The 18463-nt window shown below is 36.2% G+C and overlaps 1 protein-coding gene across 1 annotated transcript; it reads right to left on the bottom strand.

The window, feature by feature from the left end:
- Positions 1-7992: 7992 nt before the first annotated feature.
- Positions 7993-18103, bottom strand: LOC131160156 (F-box protein At1g47056). Its single transcript, XM_058115533.1, has 2 exons — positions 16426-18103; positions 7993-8374 (listed from the first exon to the last, which is right to left on the bottom strand). Exons 1-2 carry the CDS (start codon positions 17899-17901, stop codon positions 8279-8281), a joined length of 1572 nt encoding a protein of 523 aa, XP_057971516.1. The 5' UTR covers positions 17902-18103; the 3' UTR covers positions 7993-8278.
- Positions 18104-18463: the final 360 nt, after the last annotated feature.

Here is an 18463-nt window from a genome sequence, read left to right as displayed (position 1 = left end):
GCCTCGTCGACGAGATGACGTGACTTGTCGACGAAGGCCATTGTATAAATAGTGTTAAACGCGATTTTTCAGTCCATTTTCGCGCAGGAACCTCTCTCTTTCCTCTCCCTTTGGTTGCCCTCTCTTCTTTCTTAATTTCTGGGCCAATTTACACTAGTTCGACGATCTGAAACCACCACGACACTCCTGGGAGAGTTCTCTTCAAATCTGCTGGAGTGGATCGTCGGAGGGGCTGAGTTGGAAACCATCCTAGATTCAAGGTAAGACTTTCTACTCAGTATTTGGCTATTCGACAATTGTAGAAAGCGTAATATGCGTAGAAATACTGAACTTTAGTTCTGGAAAATGTTGTTTTCAGGTTGTTGAGCGGGGAACCCTACGAGTGTAGGAGTATTTCTCTTAGGAGCTTTTCAGGAATCGGGTAAGGGGATAAATTAAGCTAGTTATTTTATGAAAGCATATGTATGTTATTATAACATCTGATTTCAGGAAAATAAATATATTTATATATGATTTATATTTGGGAAATACTGCTGAAAATAATGGCATGTTAAATATACGAAAAACCTAGTTCTTGTGGCATGAGTAGAAATTATAAAGAAATACTGTTTTCTGGGAATGTGATAAAGATATGGATTTTTATAATGAAAAACCAACATACGGGCCAAGATTTTTGTACGATTTTTTAGCGTATGGGCCGAGCTATGGATATGTTTGTTGGCGTAAGGGCCGAACTATGCGTATGATTTGCCATCGTACGAGCCGAGCTATGATAAATGTGAAATACTGGTGTATGGGCCAATGATTTTCATGATATACGTATATATGCAAAACGACATGATGATATTGATTTGGCAATTAATAGTATGAAATATCCATGTATAACAGTTTCATTATATGTTATATGCTATCAGAACCTGATTGGCTTGGTTTAGGCTAGCACTTGCACGGAACCAATGCTATGTGTTCATGATTTATCATGATATTTGTGTTAACACCGATATATGGAGTGGTGTGAGATTGGATGGTCAATGTGGTTTTTAAGAAGTGTGAGAGCCCTTGGTGTACAGACTAGGTCTGGCAAACCTTTCGGGCTTACAGACTGTACTTTTGAATTGGCAGTGGTCGACCAACCATTGTCAGGTCCCACCTTCGGGCCACACAACCCAGTCATGTGGGGGTAATACATGATAATAGCCAGCTAACCTACTAGGAATGTTTTTGTATTATATTATACGATATGAATTATGTTTATGGAAATCCTGTATATTCTGCTATGATATGAGAATATATGTTTCCCAGATATGATACATACAATTATACTAATATGTTTATGTATGATTTAAATAGAACACGGAAATACTCATGTTGCCACACACTAGTATTTGTTTATCCTCCCTTACTGAGAGGTGTCTCACCCTGAATTTCGTAAATATTTCAGGAGCCCCTGATAGGGGAGCGGGTAAAGCTCTGCTGATATAGTACCGTTGATCTGCCCTCTTTGAAGGGTAAGTTTTAATGGGGACAGTTGGATTTTTTGGGAAATGTCCCTAGGTCTTTCTTATTTGGGGATGTGTATATAATGGATGTAGTAACTCTGGTATATTGATGGATGGTATTGTATATGGTATTATGATATTGTGATTTTATGTTTCCTGCTGCATAGGCTTCCGTTTTGTATTTCTGTTATATCCCTGGTACCCACGGGTTCAGGTGGATTATGTTTTTATTATATTATGAAAAAAAAAAAATCTATGGAAATTAAAAAGGTCGTCACAAATATGGTTTGAAAATTAAAGAAATCAATATATAGACTTAAAAAAGCTTCCAGACAATGGTACTTTAAGTTTTATAATACCATCACAACCTTTGGATTTAAGAAAAATACCGTTGATCGGTGTATATATCTAAAGGTCAACGAGAGCAAGTTTATCTTATTGATTCTATATGTTGATGATATTTTGCTTGCAAGTAGTGATCTTGGTTTATTAAATGATACCAAGTGATTTCTTTCTATGAACTTTGAAATGAAAGATATGAGTGAAGCAACTTATGTGATAGGAATTGAAATATATCGAGATAGATCACGTGGACTGTTAGGGTTGTCTCAGAAAGGATATATCAATAAAGTGATAGAAAGATTTCATATGGTTGATTGTAAACCAACTCTTGATCCTATTTGTAAAGGGGATAAGTTCAGTGTAAAGGATTGTCCACAGAATGAATTAGAAAAGAAAATTATGGAAAATATTCCTTTTGCATCTGCTGTTGGAAGTTTGATGTATGTGCAGACTTGTACGAGACCAGACATTAGTTTTGCAGTTGGGATGCTTGGCAGGTAGCAAAGTAATCTCAAAATGGAGCATCGGAAAGCTACAAAGAAAGTTTTGAGATATCTAAAAGGAACCACACACTATATGCTCACGTACAGGAGATCAGATCAGTTGGAGGTGATTGGCTACTCTAACTCAGATTTTTCTAAATGCGTTGATAGTCAAAAGTCAACTTATGGTTATTTGTTCCTATTAGCTGGAGGGGTAATATCGTGTAAAAGCGTCTAATAGACTATCATCGTAACATCTACTATAGAAGTAAAAATTTATGGCATGCTTTGAGACCACAATTCATACTTTGTGGTTGCAGAACTTTATCTCAGGACTTGGGATTGTCGACGGTATAGGTAGGCCGCTGAGAATTTAGTGTGATAATTCCACAACAATCTTTTTCTCCAAAAACGATAAATATTCTAATGGCACTAAGCATAAGGAGCTTATTTGGCCATTAAAGAGGAAGTTCAGAAACAAATAGTGATTATAGAACATATAAGGACTGAGCTCATGATAGCAGATCCTTTAACGAAGGGATTGACACCAAAGACATTTAAGGAACATGCTGAACACATGAGTCTTTGTTGTAATTCCTGTTGCATGATAGTTGATCTTTATGTCTTGTTCTATAACATGTTTAATGATATCAATAACAGTGTTTCTAAACATTATTTATGTTTACCATCAATCATGTGATTATAGAGATGGATTACTGTTAAACAGGAATGGTCTTTAACAAAGACATTACGGGGACAACATGGTAACTTTCTATTATGGATCATAGTTAAGTAGTTTATTAACAATTGTGGTACATGGAAAGGAAGATGTCGCTTTAAAGATATTTACCTCCATGACTCGTGCTAATAGGTTGCTTAATTATGATATTATGGTAATTTCATTAAAAGTATAAATAAGCTAATATTTTGTGCACATTATGGTTATTTGTTAATCCGTATTGATATCGTTCACATGGGCCAAGTGGGAGAATGTAGGATATATATCCCAGAGGATATGTCCCACATGAATGATATGGGTCTCACATGAAGGGTATATGGCCATATGATAAAGGATATTGAATGGTTATTAATGGGTTAACTGAAGGTTTTCCGCATGAAGGTAAATGATGTGAAGTTCATGATAGTTGAAGACCTGTTGACTACAACATATAAGTTTTTTCTTACATTATGTTCACGAATCAATGGTTACCCAAATCGAACCGATATCTGTATTTTTTTACAATATATTTATTTATATTATATATTATTATATTTAATTTATATAATGTATCTTAATGTAAAAACCTGGAAAATTGAAATAATAAGAAAAACAGAGAAAAGAAGGAAATTTGGTTTGGTGTAGACCAAACTGCCAACGGTTTGGTGAGAGGCCAGAAAATCATCGACGGTTTTGTTTAACTGCAGCCCAGTAATGGTAAAACAGTGAAAATAAGTTTAGTTAAAAACCAAACCGTCGACGGTTTTATCTGCTAGTACCTTGGATATAAAGATCCTGTAGCTCATTTTCTTGTTAATTCATTTCCTTTCCTCCTTCTCTCTCTCTAGGCTGCGAGATTCCTCTCTCTCTCTCTCTCTCTCTCTCTCTCTCTCTCTCTCTCTCTCTCTCTTTCTCTCTTCATTTTCTCCCTCAAAACTCGCCTAAATTGACGATTGGACACCACTATGGGGTTCTAGGGTTGATCCTCATCGATATAATCAGAGCGTAATTGTGTTTTGGGAATCCTGGGCACTGCTCCAAAATTGAGGTAAGGGAGTTAATTATGTTGTTGTTATAAGATTTAACTGCTTAATGGAGTGTGTGGGCCTAAGAACGTTAAGTAATGATAATTTTGGGCTTGAGCTTATTGAACTTAGGCATGTGAATACATGGGTTTAGGCAAACGCCACGGGCGTCGATCTGGGATACTTGCAGGCATGTACTCGGTAAACGAGTAAGGGGAATAAGTTATGTCAGTTAGTTCTAAAAATTCTACCGGTTAAAGTATAGTATTTAATTATGGAATATTCATATATGATTTTCTAAATATTACAGGATATGAATTTATGGGTATGGAAATTTATGGCTTTTCACTTGTTATGTACATTTGGGAAAATTCAGAAAATTTGGGTTTCAAAAAAACCCTATAGAGGATATATATTATTTCCATATAGCAAAGAATATGATTTTCCCATACAGTAGTAAAATACAGTTTTCTCATTACAAATTATAGTTTTCTGAGTATTACCCTAAATTGTGTGGCATGAGAAACATTAGTTTTAGTATAGAGTTTTAATTTAGAATTTTAAACAGTTTTTACAAAACCATGATATTACAGCTTTTATAGAACCATGATATTATATCTATTACAGAACCATGATATTACAGCTTTTACAGAACCATGATATTATAGTTATGAAAGAATCATGGTATTACAGTTATCATAGAATCATGGTAAAATAGTAATATACTGAAATAGTATTATACAGAATCGCAAGCCTGATGGACCAAAACAAAACACAGAGTATGGTACCATAGCTATTATAGTATAGATAGTATAACCACACATCTCAGATAGAGTGTGGAATGACAGTCGATTGTGCCTCAGAGGAGAGTAGAGGAGCTCCCTGGCAGTCCAGACCAGGTTGAGCAAGCCAATCGTACTGCAGACGGATTATAGTTTGACTTAACCTGACAAGCCAGCCATGATTAAGTCTGGCCCGCGGGGCGCACAACCCAACCATGCGGGGTTAATTCATGATTACAGTTATCCATCACAAGGAAGTTTTCACAGTTATATATATATATATATATATATATATATATACACACGCGCGCGCGTAGATTTATAGAAACAAAAATGATGAAATATAGTTAGAAGTATGTTCAAATAGAAAATGTGTATTTTAAATGACGTAGGTGTGAGTTGTACTATGTATTTATATTAAATTGCTATTTCAGTCACAAATTAAATTAATAGTTATATTATGTGTGTAAAAACTCATCTGCCACACGTTGGTAATAACTTATCCCGTCTTACTAAGAGGTGTCTCACCCCAAGAATCTTAAACATTTCAGTTAATCCAGGTAGCCAAATGGAGCGAGCTCCAAGATAAGGTATGTGTTTATTTTGGGGGACAGGGGGTTATGTTTGTATAATTCTTCAGATTTCTGATGAAGTTTTGGGGAGGTTGTATGTATATTTTGGAAACTTTAGTAATCTGGCATTGTATATAAAATTTTGGTGTGTTATGTTTTCCGCTGCGTAGTTAGAATGTGAATATGGACATGAGTATTCCCGGTACCCCACTTTGGGTCCAGGTTGACTTTATTATTATTATTATTACCATGGTATAAGAGGTATAGAGTTATTATTTAAAAAAAAAAAAAGGTTGGAAATCGGGTCATTATATTAAGGTAAAAAATAGCATGCACAATATTTTTTTTGGGTGATTAATTTATATAAATAAAGTGTAAATGCACATATTAAATCAAAATCCAAGTAAAATATCTAATATTATTTTAAAAATTATAATGATTTAAAAATTAGTTCGGATTGGATAATCGAACTGAACCGTCAGTTAATCGGACTATCGGTTAACCGAAAGATTTGAATCGATTTCAATTCTCAAAAACACCGAACTGAAAATTTTGATTTTTGAAGGTTCGGTTTGGTTCGGATAACCGAACCATGAACACCCTAGAGAGATGCAGAGAAGTGAAAATAGTTAGGGAAGGTTGTTGTTGATGTCCTGATTGGTATATCATCAGCCATTACGCATAAGACCTCTTTGCTACGTTCATTTCTCTTTAGAAATTATGCCTCTTTAGATATTTTTAGCCCTTAATATTTCAACTCGTTGCTTCTCCTTAGTTTCCTTTCGCTCGTGTTTGACCCATTAAATAAAAATTAAATTAAATTAAATTAAATTTGCCATTTATTTTTACACATTAGATAAAGTTTATTTTAATTTACTTTTAACTTATTTTATTCTAGTGTAAATAAATATTGCAGCAACTTTTACACAAGGAAAAAGGTAAAAGAAACTCGCCACCTCAGAGTTTTGGAAAAAAAGTAAGAACTTGATCTCCCTCAGTTTCAAAAATGTCACAGACCTCTCTTGAGGTTTGACAAAAAGAGACAAACCTATCCTGACAAGAATTATTTTTTAGCAAAATATAAGAAAAAATTTGTATCTTTTTGAAAAAACTCAAGAAGAATCCCTAAAATTCTTAAATCTTCCAGAAAAATCTCTAAAATTTTTAAATTTTAACAAAAGAAGTGGGTGCCTTTCATCCTAACAAAAACAGTAAGCCCCTTCAATAACTCAGTGCAGAGGGTTTCATCACTTTAAAAGAGAGGGTTTGAAAAATTAATTAATAAATTAAGGCTTCCATCTAAAGAAATTATATTATCCATCAAACATCCAGAAAACTACTATTTTAAAATAGAAAATGTTGGGAGTCATTATTTTTTAGTATTGTGGAGAAATGATCATGCCAATAACTATATTTAAACTTCATTTACTAGTGCTGTATGTTTCATAATTTTTTTTATTAAATAAACACCTAATAGCCCGACCTAGCAACTTTTAATTAACCAAAATCTAATCTTATTCTAATTACATTGTACTATTAGAAGCTATTACTATTCTTCTAAAACATTCTTAGACCAATCAAAGTTCAAAGGTTCTTTGTAATTATGACGAACATCCACCCATAAAACCCTTACTAGTCAACTAAATTTATAAAAGAATTAGTCAATGCATTCTGGTTGTCTTCAAAAATTAGAAGGGCATCTTATATTTCAAACGGTTCCCACACTTGTTTACCAAATTTCCAAGTCTACGTAACGCTTGACCCAGTATTAACAGTTAATAATAATTGTAGTTGGAAAAAGAGAACGTGAAAACGAAGAAAGGAATGGGAAGAAAAGGTAAACGTAAAATGATCTTCAACATTCAACATTCACACTTGTTTTTTTGGCTTCACTTTGTCCATAAGATAATAATATAACATTCAATATTCACACATTACCACAGAATGTCATCATTAGGAAAAAGACATATGAAAATCAGTTGAATCCAATGAAATCATTTTAACTAGTGAGTTCCATGTAAACTCCACTTGTAGTCTAATGAGATTGTCTGTTTGAAGAGATTTCATTGGACGGGAGGTCTAGACCGTAGAATCAGAGACCTAATTTTTTCTTGTGATTAAGGAACCATCACAACCTTCTAAACATGCAATTTTAGAGCAGATATGGTGACAAATACAGAAGGCTACCAACAAGAACTGATTTCACAGTCCGATGGGCTTAACCATATCAACTTCCAGCAAGAATCATGGCCTTGAATCTTCTCTGGAGAGCTGTAATTTCTCTTACCAACTCGGCAATCAAAGGAAGCATTCCATATCAGCAGGGATTATTCCCTTTTCCAATAATCCAAATAGCTACAGAAGTTAGTTCTAACATTTTAGGAACAGTAACATTCCATATGGGAGATCCTACTTCCAAGTTCAAGATTAGGAGTTGGAAATTGCAGAAATTCAACAAAATTAAGTAAAAATTTAAAGTGGGTCTCATCCAAATCCAAATAATTTCAAATTCAAATTCAAGCTCAAACTCTGCACTCCCAAACACAACACACAGAATTCGTTTAGTCAAATATGCATCCAACCAGCAATAGATTAGCCATTACCTGTCCACTGAACTAGAAGATGAAACAAGAAACAAGAGTTGGCAGGAACACAGATCATACAGTACACTAGACCATAGAACTAGGGGATTACCCAATTTTCACAAGTGATAAGAACATGATTGGTTTTGAAACAAGTTCTTCCAAGCTACATTGAAGTCTCCAACATTCAACTCATGGGACGCCATAACAATAGTTAAAACATATGTTACCAGCAAGACAGCAACATGTAGCTTCTGTTTCTCCTCTATGGAGGAATTAGGATAAAGCCCAGCTAGGCAGGCACATTTCCTTTTCTAAGATGATCAACACAGCTCTCCAAGCCAGAAAAAGTGCTAAATGAAAGCACACAATCTGCCATTCTGTAGAGTGTTAGTAAATCCATATTAACTCGTAGAAAACAAGCAATAAAGCTATAAGAAAAAATTTTCCCGAGAAATTTGGACTCAAGAATCGTCCAAATGGTGAAGGTTTTCTATTACACATTTTTCAGTTCATCATTGACTGCACATGTACTCTCATTTTCTTGCTCATTCATTTGTGGGCATGTTTTTTCCTCATTACATCCATTCATTTCATTTTACCACCGTCACCACTGCCACACCTTCGAGGTTTCAATCTAGACTATGACTACTCATAGCCCAGTGCACCTTAACTAACCTTCTCCAACTCTACATTCAGATGGAAAAATAAACCTGCAGCAACAAAGGTAACTACAGCCTAAGGTGACATTTGGTTTGGAGAATGTCCATTCTTAAGAATAGAGTGGTTACATTGAAGAATTTGCCAACTTACACAAAATATATCATTATCATAAAGAAATAAAAATGTAAAAGATTTTATTAATTCATAATAAGGAATAAACAAGGAATAACCATTCCCAAATTTCACCATTAGGAATATCTATAATCCTTCCTATGAAATATTGGATGGAATAAAATAAATTTTCATATGATTGACTTCTTTCTAAATAATTGCACCCTCGTACATATTTTCATTACATTTTCATTATATACAATCCTTCCTATGAATAGGTATTCCACGAACCAAACATAACCTAAGGGGAAGTAGTAATCATTAGATTTCCTAATGGCAATTGTAGGTAACTACAGGAACAGTAATTACTGAAGTTATTCCACCTCAAAGTGGTTATGCCCTATAACACTTCTTCAGCATCATTATCTTGATGCTTAAACATGCCAGCAGTTATTAACAGCAGCAACACAGCCATGATTTCTTTAGTGCACTCCTAAATTTGTCTCCCCCAGTCTTCTTCAATATCTATCTCAAAGTACTGAAATATAAACTAACATGAAAATTAAGCACTTGCAAACAAAAGAGAAAATATGCCATGCCAAGACATAGAAAGAGCTAAACATCTTAGGTTCAATAACATGCACTGCCATTCATAGGACACTGCACAATTGTGAACTTTGTGTTGGGTAAACCCTTAACTAAGTTCCTTCTAGCTAACTTGGATAACAAATCCATGCTAGCATGTCCTAGTCTCCTATGCCATAGCCAACTAGATTCATTTAAGGCCGTGAAACATTTAACCTCTTGAGATACCAGGTCTTCAAAGTTTATATAGTATACATTCTCAACCCGGTTTGCAATAAACAATATTTCAAGCTTTTCGGTATGTTCAACTATGTATTTGTCCTTTTTAAATGTCATGAAAAACCTTTATCTAATGCATAGTAGATTATGCTTCAGCTCTTCAACTAACAATACATTTTCAATTATCAAGGATGGTTTTTTACTGACTTTGCCGATGCCGATAATTCTACCTTTAGCATTGTCTCCAAACGTGACATGCCCACCTTGCTTTAATGTCAACGATGTGAACTTGGACTTATCTCCTGTCATATGCCTTGAGCATTCACTATCCAAGTACCACTTGTCTTTTGATGGGGTGGACTTAAAAGATACCTACAAAAAGGATTTAAGATATTACTTTTAGTACCCAAACCTTCTTAGGCCCTTTTAGGTTTGTTTTAGAGGTTTTTTTAACTCTCCACGCCTTTTTAGTTTTAAAATTTTTCCTTTTAAATGGACATTCAAATTTTATGTGTCCCTTCTCTTTACATAGGAAACATGTGGTGTATACATATGCATTAGTTGGGGAAGAGCTAGCATAGTTTTTAGAAGTTTTTACAAAATGCCCCAAGTAGAGGTTATTTTTCTTCTTGTTTTCAATTCCAATAAATCCCATGTCTTCCTTGTCTAATGAGATTTTTTGAGATCCAACCAACTTATCAAAGTTTTCTTTTCCACTTGTAAAATTGTAAATGATTTTAGATTTATCTTCTATTTTTCTTTCTAGACTGGTTATTTATGAATCTTTCACATCTTTACAATTTGCTTGTAACCTTACTAGTTCTTTGGCCATCTTGTTAATTTTACTTTCCAGTTCAGCAATATACATATTTGTTCTCTTTTTCAGTTGATTGAGTTGAATCTAGTTTGTTCATTAGCATTTCATTTTGACCTTTTAATGTGGTGTTTCTTTTGGACACCCTAATGAACCCTTTTGAACCTTTTATGTAGTGAAAACAACTTTGTTTGTATTTCAGTATAAGATGACACGCTTTCACACGAATCATTACAAGATTCATCACTAAATTCTATAAGTGAGTTTGAATAAGAATTTACCTCATCATTTATCGCCATGAAGCATAGATTGGCTACTTCTTGATCACTCGAGTTGCTTTCCGAGCTGCTTGAGCTGTTCCCAAGTAGTGGCTTTCATTGTTTTTTTCTTTTTCTTCTTAACTTCTTTCTTGAGCTGTGGAGAATCAAGTTTTATGTGGCCTACCTTTGTATAATTATAACATGTTGGTGGTTCAGCCTTTGTTTCTTTCTTACTAGATTCTCCTTTGTCTATTTTTAAACCTCTAAATTTTCTAGTAAATCTCTTATTCTTTTCAAAGGATCTACCTAGTTGTCTAGGGAATAATGCTATGTCATCATCATCCATCTAATCATCTTCTTCATCACTTAAGCTTTCTTTGGAAGCTTTGAGTGCTATGGATTTCTTATGTTTGCCAACTTTAGTTGTTCTTTCATTTATGACCATCTTATACGTGAGAAGTGACCCAATGAGTTTATTTAGGGTCGTGTTCTTTAAATTCATGCCTTCGATTATAGCAGTAGCCTTGGGTTCCCAAACAAGAGGGAATCCTCTAAGGATTTTCCTAATCATTTCATAAGTCGAATAGTTCTTCCCAAGTGCATTCAGGGAGTTTATTATGTGAATGAACCTAGTGTACATACTAGATATAGATTTCTCTGAATTCATCCTAAAGGCCTCATACTCACGGGTGAGCACGTCAATTCTACTATCCCTAACATCTACTGTTCCCTCATACGTTAATTACTTCTAGTTTGCCCCAAATTTCCTTTGCAGTCTTACATCCCATTATTCTGTTAAACTCATTTGCATCTAACGCACAATATAAGACATTCATAGCACTAGAGTTTATTTGCAAATGTTTCATATCAGTCTCATGCATTTCATTTTCTTCTTTGGGAACTTCCTTGTTCTCTACAGTCTTAGAAGGAACATAGTCACCTTGGGTTACTACTCTCCAGACTCTCCAATCCATGGTTTGCAAAAATATTCTCATTCTTTGTTTCCAGAAGGTGTAATTCACACCGTAGAAGAAACTGTCAGATTGACGGATGAACAAATACGACATCTACTAGAGTTCAGTTGGATACAAAAAGCTCAAAATGAAGCCACCAAGTTATATAGTCTTTTTTTTTACATTGGAATGTCGATGGCAGATTTTGAACCCTGGCACCTGCTCCCAATTGGCCCCTACCTTGCCACTAAAGCAACACACCAGTTGAGCATTAGAGAGTAAAAAATGTTGGTTTTAGTTTGTCCCACATTAATGGGAAGGTTGTTTGAAGTTTTTTGTTTGTCCCAATAGGTAATGGTTTTCTAATTTTGAAGAATTAGATGGTGGGGTTGTTTTTATGAGGAATGGTAATACCTGTAAAACAACTGGAATAGGTTCAATACAATTAAAATGTCAAGATGGATCTATTAAAACCTTGACTGATGTTGGGTATATTCCAAGTCTAAAGAAAAATTTGATTTCATTGGGTGCCTTAAAATCTAAAGGATTTACTATCACTTTAAAAGATGGAACCTTAAATATTAAATCAAATGCGCTTGTAGTGATGAAAGGTACTAGGAAAAATAACTTGTATTATTTTCAAGGTAGTACAGTTATTGGGTCAGTAGCTGTTGTTTACGATAAACGTGCAAGTTTAGATACAACCAGGTTATGACATATGGGCTAAGTGAGGCTTGTTGAAGGGAGCAAACGTATGTAAGCTTGAGTTTTGTGAACATTGTATTCTAGGAAAACAGGCAAAAGTGAAATTTGGCACTGTGACCCACTGGATTGAAGGTATCTTAGACTACACCCACACAGATGTATGGGGGCCTACCAAAATTGCTTCATTGGGTGGTATGCATTATTTTGTTACTTTTGTTGATGATTTTTCCAGAAGAGTTTGGGTGCATTCTATGAAGCATAAAAATGAAGTGTGTAATATTTTCCTTAAGTGGAAAAAATTAGCTGAAACTCAAACTGGTAGAAAGATCAAACGGCTCAAATCATATAATGGCGGTGAATACACGAGTGATCCGTTTGTGAAGGTATGTTAAGATGAAGGTATTACACAACACTTTACAGTTAGAAATACACCACAACAGAATGGGGTGGCAGAGTGCATGAATCGGACTTTATTGGAGAAAGTTCGATGTATGTTGTCTAATGCTAGGTTGGACAAAAGGTTTTGGACTGAGGCTATTAAGTATGCGTGTCATCTCATTAAAAACCTACCATCATCTGCTACTAGGGGAAAAACAGCCTATGAGGTATGATCTGGAGAACCTGCTAATGATTATGATTCTTTACATGTATTTGGTACAGTTACTTATTATCATGTTAAAGAATCTAAGTTGGATCCTAAAGTCAAAAAAACAATATTCTTAGGGATTAATGCAGGAGTCAAAGGATACCACCATCTTTGGTGTCTAGAGGCGAAAAAAATGACTTTAAGCAGGAATATGACTTTTGATGAACTTGCGATGATGAAAAAAATAATACGCAAGGAGTCACTAGTTGAAGAAAAGACCAGTGGTACTCAACAAGAAGTGGAGGTTAAGACAATTTTGGAAAACCTAGTGAAAAATGAGACTACACGATGTAGCTCTCCAGTTACAGTGAGGAACAATGTACAAGAAGAGGAGATTTTAATCCAAAAATCTTCAAAGCAACAAGAATCAATTGTTTCTCAAAGGCCAAGATGAGAAATTCGAAAACCTGCTTGGTATACTAACATGGTGGCCTATGCACTTCTAGTTATAGATGATGATATTCCTTATACTTTCAAAGAAACAATGAGGAACTCTAAATCAGAAAAGTGCAAAAGAGCGATGAATGAAGAAATGCAATCTCTTCATCAGAATCAGACTTGAGAGCTAGCCCAACTGCCCAAAGGTAAGAAAGCAATTGGTTGCAAATGAGTTTATGTAAACAAAGAAGAATTTTCATATACAAATAATGTTCGCTTCAAAGTTAGATTGGTAACTAAGGGCTACGCACAGAAGGAAGATATTGATTATAATAAGGTATTTTCTCCAGTTGTTAAACATTCTTCCATTCGTATTTTATTGACTTTGGTAGCACAATTTGATCTTGAACTAGTTCAGCTTGATGTAAAAATTACATTTTTACATGGTGATTTGGAAGAGGAAATCCATATGACTCGGCCAGATGAATTTAAGGTTGCTGGAAAAGAAAATTGGCTATGCAAACTAGGAAAATCATTGTATGGTTTAAAACAATGTTTAAAACAATCTCCAAGACAGTGGTATAAACGATTTCATCAATTTATGATTGGTCACAAGTACATTAGAAATAAACATGATCATTGTATTTATTTTCACAGACTAAAAAATGGATCTTTTATATATTTACTCTTGTATGTTGATGATATGTTGACAACTTCAAAGAATAGGGAAGAAATCAACAAACTGAAAAGTTAGTTAAATCAAGAGTTTATGATGAAAGATCTTGATGAAACAAAGAAGATACTTGGCATGGAGATATGTAGAGACAGAATGAGAGGAAGAGTTAGTTTGTCTCAAAAATTGTATTTGAAAAAGGTAGTACAAAGTTTTGACATGTCTAAGCAGTCAAAACCAATTAGCACTCCGTTTGCTCCTCACTTCAAACTTAGTGCATCTTTATCTCCCAATTCAGACGAGGAACGTAAGTATATGTCACAAGTTCCTTATGCAAGTGCAGTTGGTAGTCTAATGTATGCAATGGTTTGTACAAAACCTGATATGTCACAAACTGTTAGTATGGTGAGCAGGTATATGCATGATTTGAGTAAAGGACATTGGCAAACTGTGAAATGAATTTTACGATACATTATGAGTACTATTGAAGTTAGTATAGTATTTGAGAAAAATAATATTATTGATCAACGTGTTATTGAGTATATGGATTCTGATTTTGCAGGTGATCTGAATAAACGTCGATCAACTACTAGATATGTTTTTACATTTGCTAATGGTCTAGTGAGTTGGAGGTCTACCTTACAGTTTACCATTGCTTTGTCTACAATAGAAGCAGAGTACATGGCAGCTTCAGAGGCTATTAAGGAAGCTATTTGGTTGCAGGATTTACTTGAAAATTCGGGAGTTATTCAGAAGCGCATTGTTGTGCTGTGTGATAGCTAGAGTACTATTCATTTGGCAAAAAACCAATTCTACCATACACGAACAAAGCACATCGACGTTCGGTTTCACTTCATATGGGATATAATTGATGAAGGCAAAATACTCCTTCAGAAGATTGTTGCAGCTGAAAATTCCGCAAATATGTTGACCAAAATTGTGATAACAATCAAGTTCAAACATTATTTGGACTTGATCAATATCCTACAAGTCTATATATTTTTGGAAGACGCCGATGATTTGGAACTCCAGAGAATGTTGATGAGTGAAAAATTTGTTGAATTTATCGTCAAGGTGGAGATTTGTTGGTTTTTGTTTGTCCCACATCGAGGGGAAGGTTGTTTGAAGTTTTTTGTTTGTCCCACATTGGTGGAAAATGTTTTTTGAACTTGAAGTTGAAGCTATATAAAGAACTCTCCTCTCCATTTGTATTCACGCCTCAAAATTATAATTTGTCTGGAAGTAGAGGATTGATCGTCGGCGCCCGAGGACATAGGTAATTCTGTACCGAATTAATAGTGCAAGAATAGAAGAAAGTGGGGATTAAAACAAAATTTCTAGTAAACGCTAATGACAGTCAAATTCGATTTTGTTTCAGCTTGGCTTGATCACTAACTGCATATTTGTTAAGTTTATTTTCGATTATGTGCTGCAAATCAAATGTATCAACCAAAACCTGAGATATCTCGGCTCTCAATCGAGCCTATTAGTGCTTTATAAAAGCAATATCAGTGATGCTGTCCTAGAACCTATGCACCATCAAGCAAACTTCTCACCAGTCACCAGCAGAACTGCAAATGTTAAATCCTATAATTGGCACAGCAATCTTAAGTTTGTGAAAGGCACACAAATATCCACAGAAAATAATAAAAATACATGGTAAAAATAATGCAGAGAATCCCATTTAAGGATTTGCTGTACTGTAAATAAAAAGAAGCTTTTGCATCTTCTCCAGATGAAACAAAGCAACAGAGTAACCTTTCTTCTATGCTCAATATTATGACATGAATGTAAAAATCAAAAGTTTTTCAATTAATATCACAGAATTCTGTTTAACCCACATTGACAAGTTGCCTTAGTACCCCAAAAATCAAAAGTTCATCTACAACATGGTCAAGCAGAGTCATAGATTACGAAGTTGGAAAAGCCAAACAGCAACAATCCAGTGACAATGGTCTATCTTGTCATGTAGAATCAAAATAAATGAAAACAAAGAGAAGATAGCAGCCACAGAGTCATTAAAAGAGCAGAAATGCAAATAGTTGGGAGACATAATTTGGCGAAAGGAGCAGAGATTTTTTCCCAATACCAAATTCTTTGGAGATTTCACTTTAAATATATTAATTCAACAATTCAACGAGAAAAAGGATACAATATTACAGTCAAGTGGCGTGGAAAAACTAACAGAACACAAAAACAATGTATCAATCAAAGACAAGGATAAAGAAAGTGAACAAAACACTTGTTTTGTTTTGCTTTTTTAAGTCTCTACTCGTATCACACAGTATCAATTGAACCATTATGACCACCTCCTGAAAGTGCACGGAACAAAATTCCTACCCGCAAAAAACCCAAACTTCGACTTGAATAATGTTGATCGACCGTTACTGCTAGATGGAGCATTGGCAGCAGTTACCTGACTCACCGTTGGAGGAAGATCAGAACCATCTTCATGGGCTCCACTGTCACTGGCATTTGCATCCGCAAGTTCGACATCACTAGAATCCAAATTGACAGCCAATGAACCCCTATGCATCCCCAACCATTCTGCAATTTGACTAGTCACTCCTCTACATTTCTTCACCTTAACCTTCACCAAATTAGGGCAACCCCAAGCAAGCACTTCCAGCCCATGATCCGAAATAGGGCATCCCTTGATGCAGAGCTTCCTTAGTGCCACGCATTTCTCTGCAATGCACAAAATCTCCGCATCACCAAGCGTGTCACTCCCACAGATTGCTAATCGCTCCAAATTATGGCATTTTGAAGCAAGTGCCATTAAACTCAATGAAGTAGGGTTCACTCCAATTAGAACAAGTTCCTGAAGGTTAGGGCAGTGTTCCGCTAAAGCAATCAAACCCTCATCATCAATCCTATTAGTCCTCCATCCATCGATGTGGAGCTTCCTGAGAAGCCGACAATGTTCAACCACAGATGCAAGCCCAAAATTCGTGCACTCCGGAGTCTTAACCAGGTGCAAAATCTCCAGAGTTGAGCAAGAGGAGATAGCTGACAGGCCATTATCGCTCAGTTGAAGCCTTTCAAGATGAATTTCTACTAAATTAGGATTTCCGTTCCCGATCATTTGAAGAAGCCTATCCCAATCACCCAAACAACGAAAGAGCTTTAGTGTTCTGAGCTTCTTAGAGCCGATTAGAAGCGGTCCAAAGCACTGTCCATTGTAAAGCTCCTTGAGACAAATGAGCTTGAGAGAAGATGCCGCGAGACCAGGCCCAATCGGCTCCGCCGCAACACCGTCGTTGATGCCTCGGAGACGCTTCACGGAGAGCTCCTCTAGAGCCGAACAATGATCAAGGACCGCGTTCAAGCCTTTGGAGCCGAACGTACAGGAGCCACACGAGAGCTTCCTCAAACCCTTGCAGTTCTGAGCAAATACGGCCATACCATAGTCCGTGAGTTCACGGCAGCCGCGAAGCTTGAGGCGCGTGAGGTTCCGACACCGGATCGAGATGAGAATCAACGCGTCGTCGTTTAAGCTGACGGATCGGCGATCGCATCTCAAAGCTAGCTTCGTAACGGAGTCGAACCGAACAAAGAGAGAAGGTATCGCGCCGAGGATCTCCGCTTGGGCGTTGAGAGAAAGACGGTGATGATTCTGTCCTTCGACCTTCAGCCACCGCCGGCAGACAAGAGAGCAGTGCTCCCGGTCCTCGGAGCTCAGCGACTGGAAAATGCTAGCCAGACACTCGTCGGGAAGCTCGGAGATATAGTCACGATTTCCAACTATGCTACATGAAAAATCTCTCTCATCTTCCGGCGCCGCAGGAGAGATGACCACCGACGACCGGACGGTGGGCCGACAGCCTCTGCTGCTCTCGCGGCGGCAAGACTCCGTCGGGAGAACTGCAGTAGAAGAAGTCGATTGGCCCATTCAGAGCGGCTGAAGACTAAAGCTTCTATCAACAAAATTCTCCTTCCAAGAGTTTATCCAACGTACCACCACAAGGGAGATACTGCCGGTGCGGTACGATCGCCGGTAGCGGTGAATGCGGGTCCGTGCGTGCTGCGTGGTATTTCTCGGAGTAATGGGGTCGGAGTAATGGCATCGTGGATGAAGCCGGAAGGGGGCAGAGTTTTATAAAGAGACCCGTCAAACGGGAGTTATCGGGGTTCGGTTCATCGTCGTCGTGGCAGAGTGCGGGGCCCACTTATCATCTATCATGCCGGTCCTGCCTCTCCTCCTTTCCTGTTTTGGATTTGTCTAGTGTAGGGTGCATGCACTCTGCGCTGGGACCAATACCACTGGATTCAATGCGGGGCTTCTTTCCTTCGCTACTCTTGAGAGAAATACAAGTTCAATTTTTAAAATGAGAATAAAATAATTTTATTCGTATAATTGTATATTTTTATTTTCATATACTGGTGTTAATTATATATAATTAAAAAACAATTTCAAGCATCTATAATTTTCCAATTATTTGCACCCTATTCTT

This window comes from Malania oleifera, chromosome 1, assembly GCF_029873635.1.
Source record: "Malania oleifera isolate guangnan ecotype guangnan chromosome 1, ASM2987363v1, whole genome shotgun sequence".
NCBI lineage: Eukaryota > Viridiplantae > Streptophyta > Magnoliopsida > Santalales > Ximeniaceae > Malania > Malania oleifera.
The sequence above is the reverse complement of the archived record's forward strand: the minus strand, read 5'-3'. Positions and strand labels throughout refer to the sequence as shown.

Bases quoted from the DNA above. Each gene is read 5' to 3' on its own strand.
- LOC131160156 (XM_058115533.1), bottom strand. From the start codon at position 17,901: ATGGGCCAATCGACTTCTTCTACTGCAGTTCTCCCGACGGAGTCTTGC. The intron at 8,375-16,425 runs GTAACTGCTGCC...ACAGAATGGCAG, and splicing joins TTCCTCCAACGGTGAGTCAG to ATTGTGTGCTTTCATTTAGC.